Source organism: Telopea speciosissima, chromosome 11 (assembly GCF_018873765.1).
Source record: "Telopea speciosissima isolate NSW1024214 ecotype Mountain lineage chromosome 11, Tspe_v1, whole genome shotgun sequence".
Lineage (NCBI taxonomy): Eukaryota > Viridiplantae > Streptophyta > Magnoliopsida > Proteales > Proteaceae > Telopea > Telopea speciosissima.
In genome coordinates, this window is record NC_057926.1 from 11,478,852 (window position 1) to 11,497,920 (window position 19,069).

Below are 19,069 nucleotides of genomic sequence, written 5' to 3' on the forward strand. Positions count from 1 at the left end.
GAGCCAGCCGCTGCAATGGCCACTTAACAATTTAACCCATCTAATGCCAGCAATACTCAATCGGCAGCGATGGGAGAGGGCAAGACAGAAGGAGATAAAGGGTTCATGAAACGTTACCTCATTAGGGCAAACGAGATGGAAAGAAAACTCTTCGATAGCTTAACTCCGGTAAGTTATAACCCAAACTGCTTCAAATAGAAATAAGGAGAATATAAACGATAGCAATGGTGCCTATTGCCTAATAAAGAAAGGTAAAATATGAAGTATGTGAATAACCATATAGGTTTGATACCAAGCTGAAAACAAGTCTTTATAAACTACATATATCCCAGATCATCTTAGTTGTTTATGAGTTGCACCACACAGCGCACAAAACTCCTCACTGGTGAAAGATATAGAAAAAACAGTTTCTCTAGCCTATGGCTTTATACTTTTATGAAGTAACTAATTTTTGGGGCCAATGTCTTTGAGGGCGCAGATCTGCTCTTCCCCCATTGCTGTCATGACCGTAACCACAAGATCCTTTCCTTCACCAAAGCCATCTTTGATCTACACAACCACCAAAATAAAGAAATTCAACTCATAGGAACAACCCAACCTCTAGTAGCCTATTATGAAAATACATACTGAGTTTCTATCAGAATAAAAAAACACCACAAGCTGAGAGACACCAACAGATGATGGGAAATGTTACACACCTGGGTGAGCAGACTGTCATCAGTTGGAAGCCTCAGATCATCCTTGGTATTACCATTTTCGGTCAAAAGGCTCACCTACAGCAAACACCAAATCAATTGGATTGCCAAACAAACCGACAACCCAAAATCAGACCACAAAACTCACAGAGCAACTTACAAAACCATCTTCAGAGATATCAATCAGCTGATAGTCTGTGCGATTAACATGGGGAACCTGCAAGAGAAAACCATTACCCAGCTAATCAACTTCTACACCAGTACCCACGAAAGCTAGTCACCAAAATAAACCCCCACCCCGACCGCGCTGGGGGTTGGGGGACTATAAAAATTATAAGGAAGCTTTTACATCACAGTTGTGGGATGAAGGCACAATATCTTCGAGTTTCTTTCCATTGAAGATATCAATCCCCACAAAGTGACACTTGGCATGACCATGCTTGCCAGTTTTGGAGGTGGAAACCTCAACAACCTGCATGATAAAAAAAAAATCCCTCAGAATAGATCAGAAATCAGAAATTGTGTGCAGCTGATTATCCAACAATTACAAAGGCAGCAAATGGAAGACGGTTCATATTTTTCCATTTCCTATATTATAAAAGATGCAGCTGGAAAAAACACGTCCTAAAGCCTACAAGACCAAGTGGACACATATGATAGTCTTTTAATAAAGAACATAAAAAACAATAATGACAACAATAGGAATATGTCAGAATGCCTTATGCAGTAGTGTATATGGCATCTCACAAACTACCATTAGAAGTTACAGTTTGAAAATGATGTACAGGCCTACAAATGAGGTAGCAAAGACCACACTTTTTGAGATTAAGAGTAGATTTTTTTTCTCTACATAATGCCTACACATTAAGGTTAAAAAACAAGTTACATCCAGAGTCTTTGGATTCATACACAGTAAGCTGCACTCAACTTATACTCAAAGAGAATATTTGCATCTGCAATAGTGTGTTATGGGCGAAGAAGCCACAAGGAGGTCACTGTAGCAGAATGAACTAAGACCTGCAGCCATTTATTTATTTTTTTAGAAAAAGGCCTCTGGATGGCAGTTTCTTTGACATTCACAATTCTTGCAAAGAGGAGTTTGTCATTTTTTAGTGCTCTTTTGAGGTTACTCTTCACTTGATCATTAATAAGTTTTGCATTAGATTGGTTAGCTTTATTCACTTGAACTGTTGTCGTTTGTTTGGCGGCCACTGCTCTAGTTTTGCTTATTAGAGGGTAACAAATAGCAAGTGTTTATGAGCTTCTAATTTCTCTGGGCTTATACTTTATGGAGTTTAAATCACTCTTTTTCCTTCCAAAAGAATCACTTGCCAAACCCACCCCTAACCATTGTTCCAAGTTTCTCCAAAATTTCGTGGAACTTCATGAAATATTTCGGTTTCACAAAGGATCGAAATGAAACCACATGCAATACTTAAATTCACCAATTTATGTAACAGAATTGAAAAAATTGTGTGGCAAGACTTGTGATTTGCAATCAACTCAATAGAGAAGCAAACACTATTGAAACCATACAAGATAATTATTGTATATAAATAAATAATATTATATATATATATAATTTGGAGCTCATATAGCTCCTAGGCCCCACTAGGAATCTTGTATCTTAGAGTGATCATTTAGAAACACATACAGGTGGTTTTGAAAGAATATATTTTCCATTTATTTATTCATAAGAAGGATGATCTCAAGAGCCAACCCAAAGATCTGCCTACTTAACTCGAACCAGCTCATCTAAGAATAATATAACTTTCCAAGAATATAACAATAAAGAAAAAGAAAAAGAAAAAGAAAATTACATACCAGAAGTAGCCCAGGGGGGAAACAAATTCAGCATAAGTGAACATAAAATTAAGACATTCGTTCTATCATAATACTAATAAAGCAAAGAATATGATTTAAAGATCACGCATCAAAGGCATAAGATGAACTCACAATGTGAAGGAAAATTTTGTGCAAGTTGTTGAGCACAAGCTATAAAGAAAAGCATAGTTACATGAGACGAAATTATGCCTGTAACATGTTATGCAGAATACAATGAAGGTCGCAACATCCAACAAATTATGGTCTTGGATTAAAGCTAATAATTATTTGTCCTATGTAATGGGTGAGTTGAAATTCTTCAGTGCATACAATTGATCCACAAAAGGAAACTTTCACAACCAGTTGACCCTGTGATGCAGTTGCATCAGACTATAATCACGTATGGAGTCTTAGACATAAGCTTGGGAGGCCCACAAGGTGTTGGTGCCAGTCCAATGGGCTCAAAACAAACGTTAGGTAGTTATGTTATAGGTGGGGCCTTTCATTTTGTTGGGCTTAATTGAAATAAACCTAATTTAGAACCACATAAAGTGGGGGTGAAGTTAATATACAGGATTAGTAATTACGTTAGGTGTTTGAGTTAGATTAAGATACTTAATAGTGATGCAGTTGCAGGACTGGATCGACCTCAAAAAGGGTTTTTAGGGGTTTATTTACTTGTTTGGGGATTATTTTTGTCATTTACTAATTATTACTATTATTATAAAGAAAAAGAACCCTGAAAGGCAGCGTGGCTCCTGCACCCAGACACAGGGGTACAAAATGACTGCCCTGCCCCCCCCCCCCCCCCATGAAAGGCAGAAATCCCATCCTTGTTGATGCTTCTGTGCATACTCCCATTGGCCCCCACGCTGGAGCAGGGGCCACGCTGGAACCCTCTCCCTTATTATTATTATTTTTTTCTGTTAGCACTCATTGGATTGAGTCATGGAGTGTTGAGTTTCATTCAAACTCAACCTCCAAAATAGAGTACAATTAGGAATGGTTGTCTCTCTTTAAATGTATCCACATACTCCAGTGAAAGAGAGTTGAAAGATAGTTCAGCTCATAGTTGTCGAAGTGTTCCCTAGGAGCTGCTTAGGCGTCCTGGCAGAAAATCCGGGCCAAGGCAAGCTGTCACCTAATTGCCCAAGGCACTTTGGTGTCAGCAGCACATGCTCACCCCTGCGATTCGACTCCCCCACTCCCGATAAGAAGGAAACAACAACAGAAACACTGCCGCTGCCACCACCAACGCCATAACAGCAATACAGCACAGCAATAAGTAGAAAAAGATGAAGATGGAAGGAAGGGGAGGTAGAAGAATAAGAGGATTGAAGAAGTAGTAGCAGCAGTAGCCACAACAATTGCCGCCGAAGAAAAGAAGTTACAGCGGACATCACCACGCAATCATCGCTACCTTAAAAGTACAAAAAAAGAAAGAGGAAGCATACTTGTTTGAGTTCCAGCGCCGCAGCCACTCCCTTCAACGATGTCGCAGCCTTGTCGAGAATAGGCAGCCACAGAGTCGCAATTCTTTCGACATTGTGCATAGAGCACATTTCTGGGAGGACGAGTGGTTTTTACTCCGTTATTCCCCCTGGCCCTCCATTCCCCACTTCTAGAATCCATCGACATCGAGAATGCCCTCAGCTCCCCCTCTTTAATATGATATTTGTTTGTCTTATTTTATATATTATTTTCCTCAACCCCCCCCCCCCTTCTTTAATTAATATTTGTCGCAGCATCTATCAAGAATTCCTTCAATCCCCCTTTCTTTAATAAGATATTTGTTTATCTTTTTTTAATATATTAATATATTAAAATTCAATTTTATTATAACAAAAAAGAACAGGAGTAAAAAAATTAACGTATAAGTAAGGCTTCCAAAGTCTTTCTGGACATTTAAAGATTGAGATGACGACAAATTTTACGAGGATATATTAAAAAAATACTAAAGTGCCTAGGTGGGCGCTTTGTCGCCTAAGTGCTTTGCTGGCCCTCAAATGCTTTGGATTGCCTAGCACTTTGACAACTATGGTTCAATTGCTGGATCCTCTTCTCCTCTCCCGCTCCTGAACACACTACTCATATCAGAGCATCCTACCCTTCTATCTTCAAATATTGATTTTTCTTCTTCTTCTTTATTTCAAATATTCTGTTCAGGCGTTACTGGTGGTTCAACAAGAGAGAACTCAATCTCTCTCTGATTTTCGCTCCTCAGCCTCAAAGTCAGGGGTTTGAATCAACACTTAAGGATGATCAAAACCCTAGAACCTTGGCCCCCAATACTTTCCCCACTATGAGAAATTGGAATCGAAACCATAATCAGATCTGGTTTACAACCACCCAGATGTGTTTCAGCCATTTACTATTAACACACCACCTGATTATTGTATCTGCTATTGGGTGTTTCTAAGAGCCCTAGGTGTCACAAATTAGTGCATGAAATTTCAGGTTGAACAGAGTTAAGTTGAGTGAGTTCTCTCACTCGAAACCAGCATTGGTCTCCGCTGGTTCATACTCTATCTTAAATTGAATAAGGTATATTCTTTAAAATTACAAGGAAGGCCAGATTCTTTGATATTTGTTAACAGCCCTTTGCTTCCATAAGTCAATTCTGTTTATTCCCATATTTGTTCAAATTTCCACAACAGCCCTCCTCTTCAAAATTTATTTCCCATTAGGTGCAGATTCTGTATTCTTCACATTCAAGGCCCATACTTCAATTCATAGTTGTCAAGGTGACCCAAGGCGTTGGAGGGGCGCCTAGAAGACAAGGCGCCTGCCTAAGCGTTGCCTAGGCGTGTAGTAAATGCTATATGTAATATAGCAATGATAATTGTATATAATTATGCTAGTAATGACCTAATATTAGGAAATCAACATATAATAAACAAAGAATATTATATAATATAGCATATTCATCAAAAAACAAGCAATAAACATAAATCAACATAAACTTGTGAAGTGTCAACAAAACATGTTGTCGCCTTGGACCCAGGAAGACCCTGGATGACTAGCCAGTGCCTTGACAACTATGCTACCATTCATTTACAGTTTTACCACTGAACTCTTAAATTGAGTTATTTATTATTCTTGTGAGCCCATACCGATCCCAAAGTAGGGTTTTGAGACCTGGGATTGCATCAATTGGTCTCCGAGCTGAATCTAACTGTGACATGACCCTCTCACATCACCCACCTTGAGCTCCATAAGTTGTACAAGGAATTACAAGAAAACTAGCAGAGAAATGAAGCTAAACTTGAAACGTTCATCGAAGACACTCACAAGTTCATGGCAGAGACTTTAGCAGGGCAGGAATAAACTCACAAGACTTTCGCTGAGATTCTTGCCTCCGTGAGGAGATTTGATAGGCAAAATGATGCATGGCCATCTACACCAGTTCCCTAGTTAGGTACTTTATGGATTGTGGATAGGCCTCCAAGACAACAACATGAACCAGTTATTCAGACAGGGATTATGGCATCAAGGTCGGGGTTCAAGAGTTTGACAGTGAGAAGGGACCCGAGGATTTTCTTGACTGTTAACTAAAGTTGAGAAGATTTTCTCCTACAAGTCCTTCTCATATGACAAGAAGTGAGAGCTTATCATCATCAAATTCATAGGGAATGCATTTCGTGGTGGGATGACGTGCTACAATCTAGGTTCATGAGCCAACTTGGAACTGTCACTAATTAGGTGGATAAGAAGCAGATATTGAAGGAGAAATTTTTCCTCTCAAGTTTGAGAAGGCGCTCTTCCACAAGATGGTTAACTTCCATCAAGGTAGTAAAGTTGTGGACACCTACACCATGGAGTGCCACAAATTATTCTCCAAATGCAGACTCCAGGAGACATATCAACAGCGAGAATTGAGGTACATCAATGGACTAAATATAGAGATCTGGTTTGAACTTACAAATGGTGATTTTAGATCAGTCGATGTGGCAACTGCATATGCCAAGACAGCCAAACAAAAGTACAGTCATTTGAAGGAAATAATTGAGCTTTCTTCAGCCTACAACTCTACTCTCAAGATTGAAGAAAGGATAATTGAACCTCGTAAAAGTGAAGAAAAGAAACCAGAGTTTCCCAAGGGTGACGAGTGGTTGGAAAGCATTGTGTGTTGCAATTGTGGCAAGAATGGTCACTTCGGCAATGTGTCCCAACAAGACTCGTCTTGTGACAATGGTTGAGACGTTGGTAGGGATAAGGATGATGTAGAGGTTTATGAGCCTCATCCGTTTGAACCAAATGATGATACCGATTATGGTCTTGATGACGAGGCTGAAACCGACTTAGTTAGCCTTACTCCATTCTCCAATGGACCAGTACAGAAATCTCTCCGAAAGGTACTTTATTGCATGATAAGAAATCTATGAAAGTGCATACAGTTATTAACACAGGAGCATAAGCCAATCTCATCTTCGCAATGGTGGACGGCCGGTGCAGGAGAGAAGGGAATACTGGAAAGAATTAGAGTTGCAGGGGGTAGAGAAGAAATCGCATAAGAAGAAGAGGGGGGGGGGGGGGGAGAAGAGTGCACAAGCACCACCAGCCACACAGGCACAACCAATCTCGGTTTTCAAATCATCTTTTCAATCTGCTTCAATCGTTGGTTACACATCTATTTATAAAATCCAGAAAACAAAGATTCCTAATTACTTCCTAAAACTAGACTAACTAAAATAGAAACTCAATAAAACTCAAATTGGAAATTTCCCTACATGTCTAATAGCTACCCAAATAAAAGATTATATATTTGTCCCAAATAAAATAAATCCTAAATATCCTACTGAACTAGAACAAGGTTGGGACCCTGTTCATCTTGGTTTGGGTTCTCAAACGAATTCGGGTAGATCCATGGGAGTGCACCTGCATCAATTCCCCCGCTGTTGAGAAAAACTCGTCCACGAGTTTTGTAAAATGAGAGAATCAGTACCACTCGATCGGTATCCTCAAACATCAGCTTTGATGGGGCGATGATCCAACGCATCTCATGATCAACCAACACGATCTTTTGATGGTCGTTAGCAAACGACATCTCTTCGATGGGAACCTGATCGTGGAGTTTCACAATTGAAATTGGACCGTCGATTAATTCTTCAACTTCAACCCCGATCAGACCGCATATGTCAGTTTGATCGTTGCTACCTTTTCTTCCACATCTGATCTGCCTTCTGACGATTGTATCATGCATGATATCTTATCATAGAAGGTGTTATTACTCTCAGCAAGTTACCGAAAACCTGTCTTCAAATTAAAAAGTTCAGTCTGCAGTCACACTAATCGAAAGGATTAAATCATATCGATCAACCTCCATGATGTATTGGGTTTATGATACCAAGGTAGAATTGTAATTTACTGGATTGCAAACTAAAGAGAAGAAAAGAAAGTGCGGTGTAACGATGGGTGGGGAGGGGCAAACTTGGAAAGTAATAAAAAGAGAGACAAAGTAGCATAAGAATAGAAGGGAGGGGCAACTCTGGAAAAAAAAAAAGAAATAAGAACTAATTGGAATAAATGAGTAAGCAGGAGGCGATTTGGGAGTAATAAATGAGTAAGTGGGGTGAAGGGGCAATATGGGAAAAAAAACTAGAAAAGCAGTCACGTTTTAAAAGGGGTAGGAGTGGGGTAGAATTGGAAGATAACAAAAGAAAGGGGAAAAGGAGTATTAAGCCAATCAAACAAAAAAAAGGACTCATCTTCTACCAACGGAAGACTCGCGGATATGGAGTTCGAGTCGGACTAGGCCTCGTCACTATGGTGGATGGACGTTGTCTTCGACTTGGACAGCGGTTGGGGAGTTCGACTTGGTGTTCGCGAAGCCCTGGACCCAGGTATGCAATTTGTTGTTTGCTCTTTTTTTTTCTTTTTCCTTGTTTCTGTGCTCTGGCTCTCGCTCTCTGTTCTCTTTCTCTTCTCTTCGTCACTTTTTTTTTGGGGTGCTGGCAGAATCCTGGGCAAGAGAGGGGTTCGATTGAGGAAGGGGAAAAATAAAGAAAGGGTTGTGGGAGCTTGTCACTGGGATTTCAGTGGGGTTAGGTTTCAGTGGGGGGTAGTGGGTTGGGGAAAGAAAATGGGAAAAGAAAACAGGGACAACATAGGGTTTTGCTTCTTGTTTTTTTTTGACTGAACTCTGTCAAACGAAGTCACGGGCATGGGGAAGAATAAGAGGATGGGGCTGCCTGTAGAATCGAAAGGGGTGGGTTGACTTTCAGTTGGAATCGACGTCACAGACTCACAGGAAAAGGGTTAGGGAAAGAGAATCCTGAACTGCATTACCCTAATTTTTTTTTCCACCCAATCCTAGTTAGTATTTCTCATTAACACCCAGCCAAACATTCTTACTGCAGCTGCTAAGCACTTATAACCCTGTAGCCAGCTAATAAATGAGAGATCCATTAAGAACAAGGATAATATATAGCAAGACATACAATGGAAAATCCTTAAATTGCAACCTGTCTTAGCAAGGTAAGTGAGCAATTTGGGCATCCAGACCTAGGATGAGCTAGCTGATCTAGATTCTACAATGATTAAATCTCTCAAAATAATGAAACGAAAGTTCTCTAATATATGGCAAAAAATGCAAAATAGATAGGTGCTAATACTAAATGGACCATTTATTATCAGTAAAAAGCGTACATAACAAAAGATCTTCGGCCAAGTCCTTTGTAAAAAAGAATATTTTCAATATGTAAAGAAAAATGGGCAATAAAAGGTATTTCTAGAAGAAAAAAAATTATACCAAAAGAGATGAATTTGGTGGAAAAAGATTTCCACCTATGACATCATTTAACAATCAACCCCAGAAAGAGGTCCAGTATACAAAAGAATTGAAGCAAGGAAACTAAAATCCCTGTGATCATGATGGTTATCATAAACTCAAGATAGACGTAACCAGAAAGAGAGATCACCCAATGTAAATCTCACCATACAAACGGAACCTGCAATTCGGTTACCTAGTACAACAAAACATATTCCTCTAACATTACACTAAATAGGAGGCTGGTGGAAGCTTGGAACCCATATCAAATACAAAATAGATAGGTGCTAATACTAAATGGACCATTTATTATCAGTAAAAGGGGTACATAACAAAAGATCTTCGGCCAAGTCCTTTGTAAAAAGGAATATTTTTAATATGTAAAGAGAAAAGGGCAATAAAAGGTATATCTAGAAAAAAAAATTATAGCACAAGAGATAAATTTGGTGCAAAAAGAATTCCACCTATGACATCAATTAACAATCGACCCCAGAAAGAGGTCCAATATACAATAGAATTTAAGCGAGGAAACCAAAATCCCTGTGATCGTCATGGTTAGCATAAACTCAAGATAGACGTAACGAGCAAAAAGAGATCACCCAATGTAAATCAGAGAAACACCACACAAACGGAACCTGCAATTCGGTTACCTAGTACAACAAAACATATTCCTCTTAACATTACACGAAATAGGAGGCCTGCGGGAGCTTAGAACTCATATAAAAAACAGCATCAAATAATGAAGGGATCGAGACTACCATTACGAAGACGAACAAGTACAGAATCCAGATAGAAAATTTAAGTGAAACGGGCGAAAAATGCAAACTTGAAGATGGAAGAAAGGAGAAGAGATAACATGGGTAAATATCGGGCGAAATTGTTAATGAAACAAGAACCAATACAGCAACAAAACCCATAATTCGAAAGGAACCACATCAGATTCGCCTTTAGCTATTAGAATAGTGAAGGACCAAAGAAACAACAGAGATCTTTCCACAAACAGATGAAACCCTAAATCACCATCCACTTCAAGAAAACAATTCAGAGCATAAGCAAATAGAGACAGAAAAGATTCAGACGGGGATGGATTGACGATTGATACCTTGCAGGGCCTGGCCTTAATGACAATGTAACCGTTCTTGCGGATGGTACCAGCCTGCTGAGGGTAGGTCTTGGACGCGCCAGCGTCGGCCTTAGACTCGAAGTGATGCTCCTCGTCCGACATCGTTCACTCTCTCTTTCCTTCTCTCACACGCACAGCCAGCGACCACTCCTTCCTCTTCTGCTATTCTAAGCTAAACGAAGAAAAGAAGGAGAACAAAAGAACCTGACATTTCCCATCTTATATATTATATATTATAATATAATATATGTCTTTATAATCCGGTTCCTTTTCAATCCTGTGGCCCCTTTCCTATCTTCTCAGTCTCTCTCAGACACGCACACACGCACGCACACACGCACCAAGCACCGCTCTCCGTAACCCTTGGATCAATGGATCGGATATCTTCCACCGAAGGGGCTCTAGATGCTTCAGGTATGGCATCTTGGCATCTTTGTTTTTCTATTGTAGCATATTTTCTATGGGAAAAGTTTCGCTGAGCCGCAGGGGTAGGGTATGCTAACATCTCTTTGTTTATCTCTCTCCTTCTCACATGAATGGCCTTGCCTGTCCTCCTACAGTCGATACCATTTTGCCGCAACCCATTGGTGTGCTCCCCTATCCCACTTACTCAGAGAACCCTTTTCCATGTTAAATATAGGGATATAAACGGATCGAATTCGGCCCAGATTTACTACTATCTGAATCTGAAACCGTTTACCAAATGATATATCCATATATGATTCGATATACAATGGATTTTTAAAAACTAATATCATATTCAAATTCGAGAGTCTATCGGATATCCGAATATTATCCGATCTGATAAACTATACGATTAGTAAATGAATCGGACATATATCAATTTATAGATTTCTGACTTCGATTACCGATTTTCGACTCCGATTACTGATAACAGACTCTGATTACCAAAACATCCTTATAAAAGTGTTTATAATAAGGGTATTATAGTAATATATCATTTTTTTTTTACAAAAATATTAAACTAATTGCATTTTACAATCGGATAGTAAATTAACCAGATTGTTGCGTCGAGAAATCTCCACCAAGGATCCTCCTGAGCTCGGACCTGCACAAGAGGAACAAGATGGTCACCAGAGAGCTGGTTTTCACTAGTTGGGGACTCTCCGATGCCTAAGTTAGATCTCTCTGAGCAACAATTAAGAATAGTGAAGATGTACTTGAGAGGAGGTTATACCTAGGTATTTATAGTGTTAGCCAAGAGCTAGGCAGTTCTTGAGAGAGTCCTGATATGGCAGTTTCTATTCTTTAGGAGAATATCTAGGAGAAGATCTCTTTAGGGGCGTAATTCCCTGTTTCTCCTTTTCTACTTCTTTTTTAGTAGTTTCCATACAGGAATAGGTGGACACAAGGTAGATTTACTTTGTGTCCACATGGCTTTTGGGAGCATGTCTGACTGGTTCTCTTTTGGTCTTGTCCGTGGAGATGGCCCTTCGGATCTTGGGCCATAGTCTCTTGTCGACGAGGGGTGTCTTTATTGGATGGTTATATTTAGGTATAACACGAGGCCCCCACTCCAACAGACCTATCAAGGTTTGTTGGGGTAAGAAGTATTGTGTCGTGCGGTTTCTGGCATTCTCGTTCTTATCCGATCGATTGGTGTCTACGGGTGTCTTTGACTGTGCGGAGGGATGTCTTTGCTAGATTTTTCCTCTGTCTATGACGTGACCGTCGTGCCTAGGGTTTGGGCTAGGCTCTGGTTTGTCAGTCCATGTGTCACAAAGTTATGGTGTCTGTCGCTTCGATTGCCGCCAAAGCCGTCTCTAAGGGTTTTGATGTGCTTGGCTAGGCCTATCAAGGTGTTCCACGTCACTGGGCACGTTGCTTGATGTGAGGAGGTGAAGGGTTTCCTTTTCAGATTTTTGAATTCTGTCATTTCAAGCATGCGTCGATTCATTTTGTAGGCGCGACTTTTGTGGTGCATTTAATGATCCAGGCTTATTTCTTCTTGGTTTCCTTCTTTCGCTCAAAACCTCTTTCCCTTTTTGATCTCTTCTTCTTTTTCAGTTGCTGCAACATTTTCTTCTTCTTTGGACGATTCCTGTGATGCTTTGCTTCTTTTCTGTGGTGCTTCGCTTCTTCACTCTTTCGCCTTGTTTGTTTCCTTCTGCACTCAGTAAGGCTTTCTTGACTTTCCTTGTCTTCTTTCTCTTTTGTTTTTTGTTTTGTAAATCCCTGTGTTTTGGCATTTCTCAAGTTTCTCATGCTCTGAGCTTAGGCTTCTTGCATTGTTCTTCTTCTTCCATGAACTTTCAATCAGTAAGAGTTTCTTCTTTTTCTTTTATTTCTGAATTTCCTGTAAATGGCTTCTCCTTCTCACTCTGGTTCTTCTTCTTCCTCTTCTTCCTCTTCTTCTTCCCACCGGATTCTTAATGTGAACCTTGCTTCCTCTACCACTGCATTGGCTTCTGTTAACCGAGAGTTGTATCCCGATGGGGGTATGATTCCTCCCCGAGATCCTGAGGCTAATATCCCTAATATTAGGGATATATTCCCCCTACGGCAAACGCCACCGTGTGGGGCATGACGGAGTTAGGCATGCCTAGGACTGTCAGGGGGATTGGTCCTGCCTTCACTATTAATTGGGCATCTCAAGATTACATCAGTCGTCTTGAGGCGGGGGCTTTGGCGGATCTCCGAGAGAAGTATCACGTTCCTGCTGAGGCCACCCTTAGGATTTTTGGAATTGAGGAATTTTCCTGTACCCCATCCGTGGGTGAAGTTTGTCTTACGATGGATGTCTTATCCGGCGGCTTTAGGTTTCCCATGTGTGAAGCCATTTGGGGGTTCATGGGTGAGCTGTTTGATCACTTTCAGGTAGCTCCTGCCCAACTTGCCGCAACACTTAGAAGAGTATCCTAGGGTTTATGTCTTTTTCCATAAACCTTAATCATCTATTGTCGATTTTCGTCTTCTGTCATGTCTCTTACCTTCAATCAAATCAGTTAAGGGGTTGGTATAGCCTCACACAGCGTACCAACATCACATTTATAAAAGGGTGGGAATCTTCGGTTAAAGGTTTGAAGAATCACTTCTTCTTTGCTTCTGGCATAGAGGGTCTTCCTGTCGGGAACCTTTGGCGTCAGCCCAATGTCAGGTGGGTGAACGCGAGGGTTTTTCTTACTGAGGAAGATTCTGAGACCCTCCGCCTGATGAAGGCAGCCCAACCCTATGATGTTAAGGATCTGACCGAGGATTTTTTACATCACCTCGACCTTAGTCTTGGTAAGTGTTTGGTGTATAGATTTGTCAAACGGCTCTGTCATTTTTGCTGATTGGATTTTATTATTTTTTACAGTGAATTTCAAGGGTGATAAGATCCATGCTACCATGGCTAGACATCGTGCTTGCCATACGCCATTGTTCGTCCCTGTAGAGGGTCTTAGTTGACCCGTCTAAGACCAACCTCCAGTCGCGCCTAAGGAGGAGCAGTCCAAGAATAGGAAAGCGGACGAGGTGGCCTCGCAAAAGAATGTTCGCTCTTTAGTTGACCGGTCGGCCTCTCCATCCCGCACGGTCTTGGTTAGCCTAGCTGAAGATCAGGTTGACATTGAGGCCGGGGTTTCTTCCTTAGGCAGCAATTCTGTGGGTTTGCCGTCTGATGGTGTTTCTCCAAGAGTTGGTGATTCCTTGGTAGTTCCTACCAATGAGGGAACTTTTGGTGATGATGTTCATCTAGGCGACGATCAGTCTCTCAAGGTGACCGAGGTGGCTGCTCCTGCCATCCTTGATTGGGAACTTACTGTTGAAGATAGTGTTTTTGATCATGGTGGTGGCATGACAATCGAGCGGATTAAGGGTTGCGTCCTTCCGGCCGACCGGCGGGATCTGAAGAGGAAGGCCATCCAGGTCATCGCCAAGCTCGGGAGGATTTATTCCACTCGGGTTAGTCTTCCTTCGCGTTCCTTCCTTCAACTTTTCCATTTTGTTGTTATTTTTTTTTATCTCCTATCCGCAGCTCACATCTACCCTTGCTCAAGCCTGTGACGTGCTGGATGATTTCGACTCCCAGTATTCTGTTCTTTTACAGGAGTTGGAGGATCTGAAGGGATCCTTCAAAAAATTAGATGGCAAGAGGAATGTCGGCCAGCTTCACCTAGTCACTTCTGAGACCGAGAGGGAGAGATTGACGACATAGGTTGGGGTTGTTGTCGAGCAGCTAGCGACAGAGGTGTCTCGTACTGAAGGGCTGGAGTCTCGTGTAAAGGGCCTGGAGTTTGACCTGGCATTGGAGTGCTCTAAGACTAAGGAGATGCAGATGGAGCTGGCGAAAGAGCATGCAGAGCGCCTTGAGGGGCTGTCGAAGGCTGCCAATGAGGCAAAGTCTAATGTTGTCGATCAGGTGGTAGAGGAGTTTAAGAACTCCCAGGATTTTAGGGACGTCTGTGCTGATGCTACCATGGAGATGTACATTAAGGCTGGAGTGGAGTCACTCCTAATGTCGTAGTCGTGGATGGAGAGATAGATGATTTACAAGAGGTTGCACCGGACGGTTCTGAGGTTTCACAGGAAAGCTTAATGAGTCAGCAAGGCCGTACGATGAACTGAGAGATTATTCCCTGAGGAATAGTGTATTTTCTTCTTTCTTTTTTCTTTCTTCCTTCTTTTTCTTTTTTTTTTTTTGAGGCGCCCTGTACTCTTGTAAAGATGCTTTGGTTTAATGAAGTTATTTTTTCTAGACTTTTCTTTCTGTTCCCCTGTGATAGGTTTTGTCTTGTTGCCACAGATTCTTCTGAGGGCGTTTGCACAGTTAATAAACATTTTCACCATGTCCACAGATCCTATCGTGTGGATGGCACAGTTAGAGTTTCAATTGGAAGCTCTACAAACACGTTATGACCCTTTGGCCAACCTTAATGCCTCTCTAGAGGACCAAGTCATAAGGTTAGAGCAAGATCTTGAGCATACCCAATCGCTTTTGGAGGACTCCAATACCCGTGCGAAAGTACAGCATGCTGAGAGCTTAAAAGAACATACTGATAAGTTGAAGGAGGAGCTTTTGAGTACCAAGAAGGTGATCAAGGGGTTAGAGCACGAACTCGTGCAAGCTCATTCTACGCTGGCCAATGCTAGGATCCATATGGGAATCGAATCAGTGGGGTTCTTAAAAGAGGGGATTGATCTGCTGAGAAAGGATCTCCTCAAAGCACGTGCTTTCGCGGATGACCTTACCGCACGGTTGGAGAAGGCCGAAGAGATCATTGAGACCATCCGAGTTTAGGTTATAAAAGAGAAGAAGGCAATTGAGGAGCATATGGTCGCGTAATATAAAAATTCCATGAATCTTCGGTATCACGATCACCGGTAGTTCCTTAAGGGCGTCAAGCATCTGTACGATCTGAGTCATCGTCACTGCCCGGATTTTGATTTTGTTAATGTTCTTCTCCCCTTATCTTAGACTTTTCTGATTTAATGGAATATTTAATTCCTCTTCCAAATGGAACGTTCAATGCTTATTCTTTTGAATTTATTGTCATTAGTCTTTATGTTGTGTAATGCCTTGTTCGTCATGTTAATGGCGAAGTTCAAATGTCACCTTTTCGTTCCCTATGTTGGTGACGTATGAACTAGATCATTGCATCTTTCCAACGTCTTTTCAGGTGTCTTGGAACTGCACGAACGAAGTAGACCTTCCATAGTTTCCTCCATACTCTTCAATCTCGACCCTTGGATCGTTCCTCGATCACCGTTGGCCTCAGCATTAATAGGGGCTTCTTCTTCTTTCTCTTAGCATGTTTTTCTTTTCCTGTAGAATCATGGATTTTCCTCGTTGGCTCTGTTCCTGCTTTTCCTTTGGCGTGCTTCTGTTGCTTTGGTGTTATCACTGCCGCTGCTTCTATGGTTATTGTAGGTGCTATTTCTTTGGATGGGGGTGTTTATGAAACAATCTCTTTTTTGTTTTCAGTCTTGATATTCAAACAACAATTCCTCCACAGTCATGCTCTTCAAACGACACGCAGTGTTGCTTGTTGTCCCTAGACTGGGGGCTACCTCTCTGTGCAATATGCTTGTGTTGATGCTTGGCGCTTGCATATTACTATAAAGAGATGGGAATCTTGAGGTGGTTCTCTTCTTTATCCCCTTACCTCTTCAGGATTCGATGGGTAGGGAGTTTGTACAAGCAGTGCACTAAAGAACCTAAATCCAGTTCTCTCCTTGTGAGCTTCCAAATCCTCTTCTCTTAGCGGGGTGGGAATTCATCACTAGGACCCATTCAGTCTTCAAAGGAGCTTGTGGTCTTAGTATGGTGATTCCCATTTGACAGGTGGCCTCCTCAAGATGTCCCTCGGCTCATTTCTGTTTGGTTATCTCCACTACGAGCTCTCTTTAGAGGATCCTTTGGGCTACTATTTGTTTGCCTTTGTGTCTTATGCTCAGGTGGGTTAAATCGAGGTTTCGTGCGGGCTTGTGGTCTAGGCGCACTTGCTCCCATTCGGCGACGACCCTTTGGGGCACTCCTTGGTTTGGTTTGCTTGGTATTTCAACTATGGCTACTCTTGTTTCACCCTTTGGTTCTTGCTTCTGTGAACCTTCATGTCTGGTGGCTAGAGGAGTTGAGACGAAGTTCCATGCGCTCTCGTGGTCTGAGTGCGTTTTGCCTTCATTTTGTTCCCTTCTGTGTGTGGCATGGAGGAGGCATTCAATGGAGGCCAAGCATGTTTACTCCTTTTTGGGACCTTCATCAGAGTTCTGGGTTCCCATTTCTATGTTGTAAGTCATGCTGTGATCGTTGGCTCCCATCGGGTGGATCACCCTGAGGGGGAGAAATCTGCCCTAGGCCAAACTGATCACCAAGTTGCTGCTTCACTTCCAAGTGCCATAGGATGATGAATGGAGAGGAACACGTGACACCCTTTTCGACAAGACAACACTAAGAAAATATAATGACTGGGCGAGAGGATTGTCTAATGTTGCTACCTGACAAAGTACAAGTAGCCAGTGGGGTTGAGGAGGAGGCAAGGGAACAATCTAGAGATGACGGTGGCCATGATGGTGATCATGGAGGGGATGAGGATTTAGATGATGGTGATGACCATGGGAATGCGAGAGATGGTGGGGGTGATGGTATAGCTGCTGTCCCACCTATTGTTACTTCTACTACCACTACTGCTACTACCTCACCTGCTCGAAGTGCCCTACAGAGGACTGCTCCTTCTACCTCATAGGTGGTCGATGCTTCTACTTTGCATGCACTTGGGAATTCACTGCTATAATCAGACTTACCTGCTCCACCACCTTGAGAGGATCCTCAGTCGGGTTCATCCAAATGAGGTTATATGATGCAACGCTTCTCTGCCATGGAATAGATAATAGAAGAATACTACAAGGTCTTGAAGACTCAGACAGATGAGAACTCTGTTATCCTGTATTTGATGGTTGATTCAGAATTTGCTGACATTGGGGAGAGATTGGACGACATGGGTCATCTTATCATAGAAAGGATTCGAAGAGGACCAAGGTCTCGAATCATGGAGAAGGACAAGGAAAAGAAGAAACAAATAGATTAGACTTAGGATTTCTATTTTATTTTCTTATTATGTTATGCTATTTTTCATCATCTAGTTGGTTTCTAGTTATAAGACAACAAGAAGTAAGGGAAAAATAAAGATGTACTTTTTCTTTCATTATTATCTGAGTGTAAGGGTTTTATTATCAATGAAAAATAGCACCTTCCTATCTATCACACATCCCTACTTGTCTCTATTATTATTGTGTGTTGCTAAGGATTTTATTAAGCGATACTCATTATCAATTAAATCATGGTGACTCAAATCCGTCAGTGAACCTGGTAAAGCAAAAATCGCTCTGATACCATGTTATCACACCACACTTCCTACATCAAGGGCCATGTGACTGGAATACCCTTTGTATTCCACACTAACACCAAGATCTACACTTTGTAGTGCCAAGAACATTGACCCAACAATATAATCTTACTCAGAGTATCAGCGAACCATAATGACATAAACATAAATATCAGAGTATGGAAGCTAATAGGATGATATCATATAAGTAGATTGAATCTTATTCCATCATAACATTGTTTAGCAAAAGTACTAAGTATATAAGTATACAAGTCTAAATCAGTAAAGAGAATTAAAGAGTATTTAATTACAATCCAATAGTTAAACAAAATGCTCAAATATCCCAAAGGGCCTCAAGCCACACTACACCGCTCCATAGGCACAACCTCTCATGTGTACTGTGCCAGTGCTCCTCCTCACCGGGAACACCCCAAATATCAAGTCTATCAAATCATGGGTAGGGAGGATCCACATCCGCCGCTATAGCATCACCTGTATCCATATTTAAAAAGAGAGGACCCTCGAGGGATGAGTTTCCACCAAGTCCAGTGAGCAATTAGATCATGCAAGCATACACATATAATCATGAATGCACATCTCACAAGGACACAACCAAACCTGATAAACGAATCCCACAATGTCCCATACCACAAGAACAATTTGTATATCAGATTTAGCTTACAATCATGCACCTAAATGAATTCAAGTTTTAATATACATCTACCTAACAATCAAATGCCTAAGTCCATGAGGTAAAGTGCTACTACAACATCCCTTAGGAAGCATCAGTGGTACCAAGTCTGGCGCCCACTTACGGCACTGAACCCAACGA

General features: G+C 41.4%; 1 protein-coding gene across 1 annotated transcript; it reads right to left on the bottom strand.

Annotated features, from left to right (window-relative positions):
• Positions 1-287: 287 nt before the first annotated feature.
• LOC122646453 (eukaryotic translation initiation factor 5A-2-like) lies at positions 288-10,639 on the bottom strand. Its single transcript, XM_043840010.1, has 5 exons — positions 10,391-10,639; positions 1,045-1,167; positions 856-912; positions 699-773; positions 288-549 (listed from the first exon to the last, which is right to left on the bottom strand). Exons 1-5 carry the CDS (start codon positions 10,511-10,513, stop codon positions 445-447), a joined length of 483 nt encoding a protein of 160 aa, XP_043695945.1. The 5' UTR covers positions 10,514-10,639; the 3' UTR covers positions 288-444.
• Positions 10,640-19,069: the final 8,430 nt, after the last annotated feature.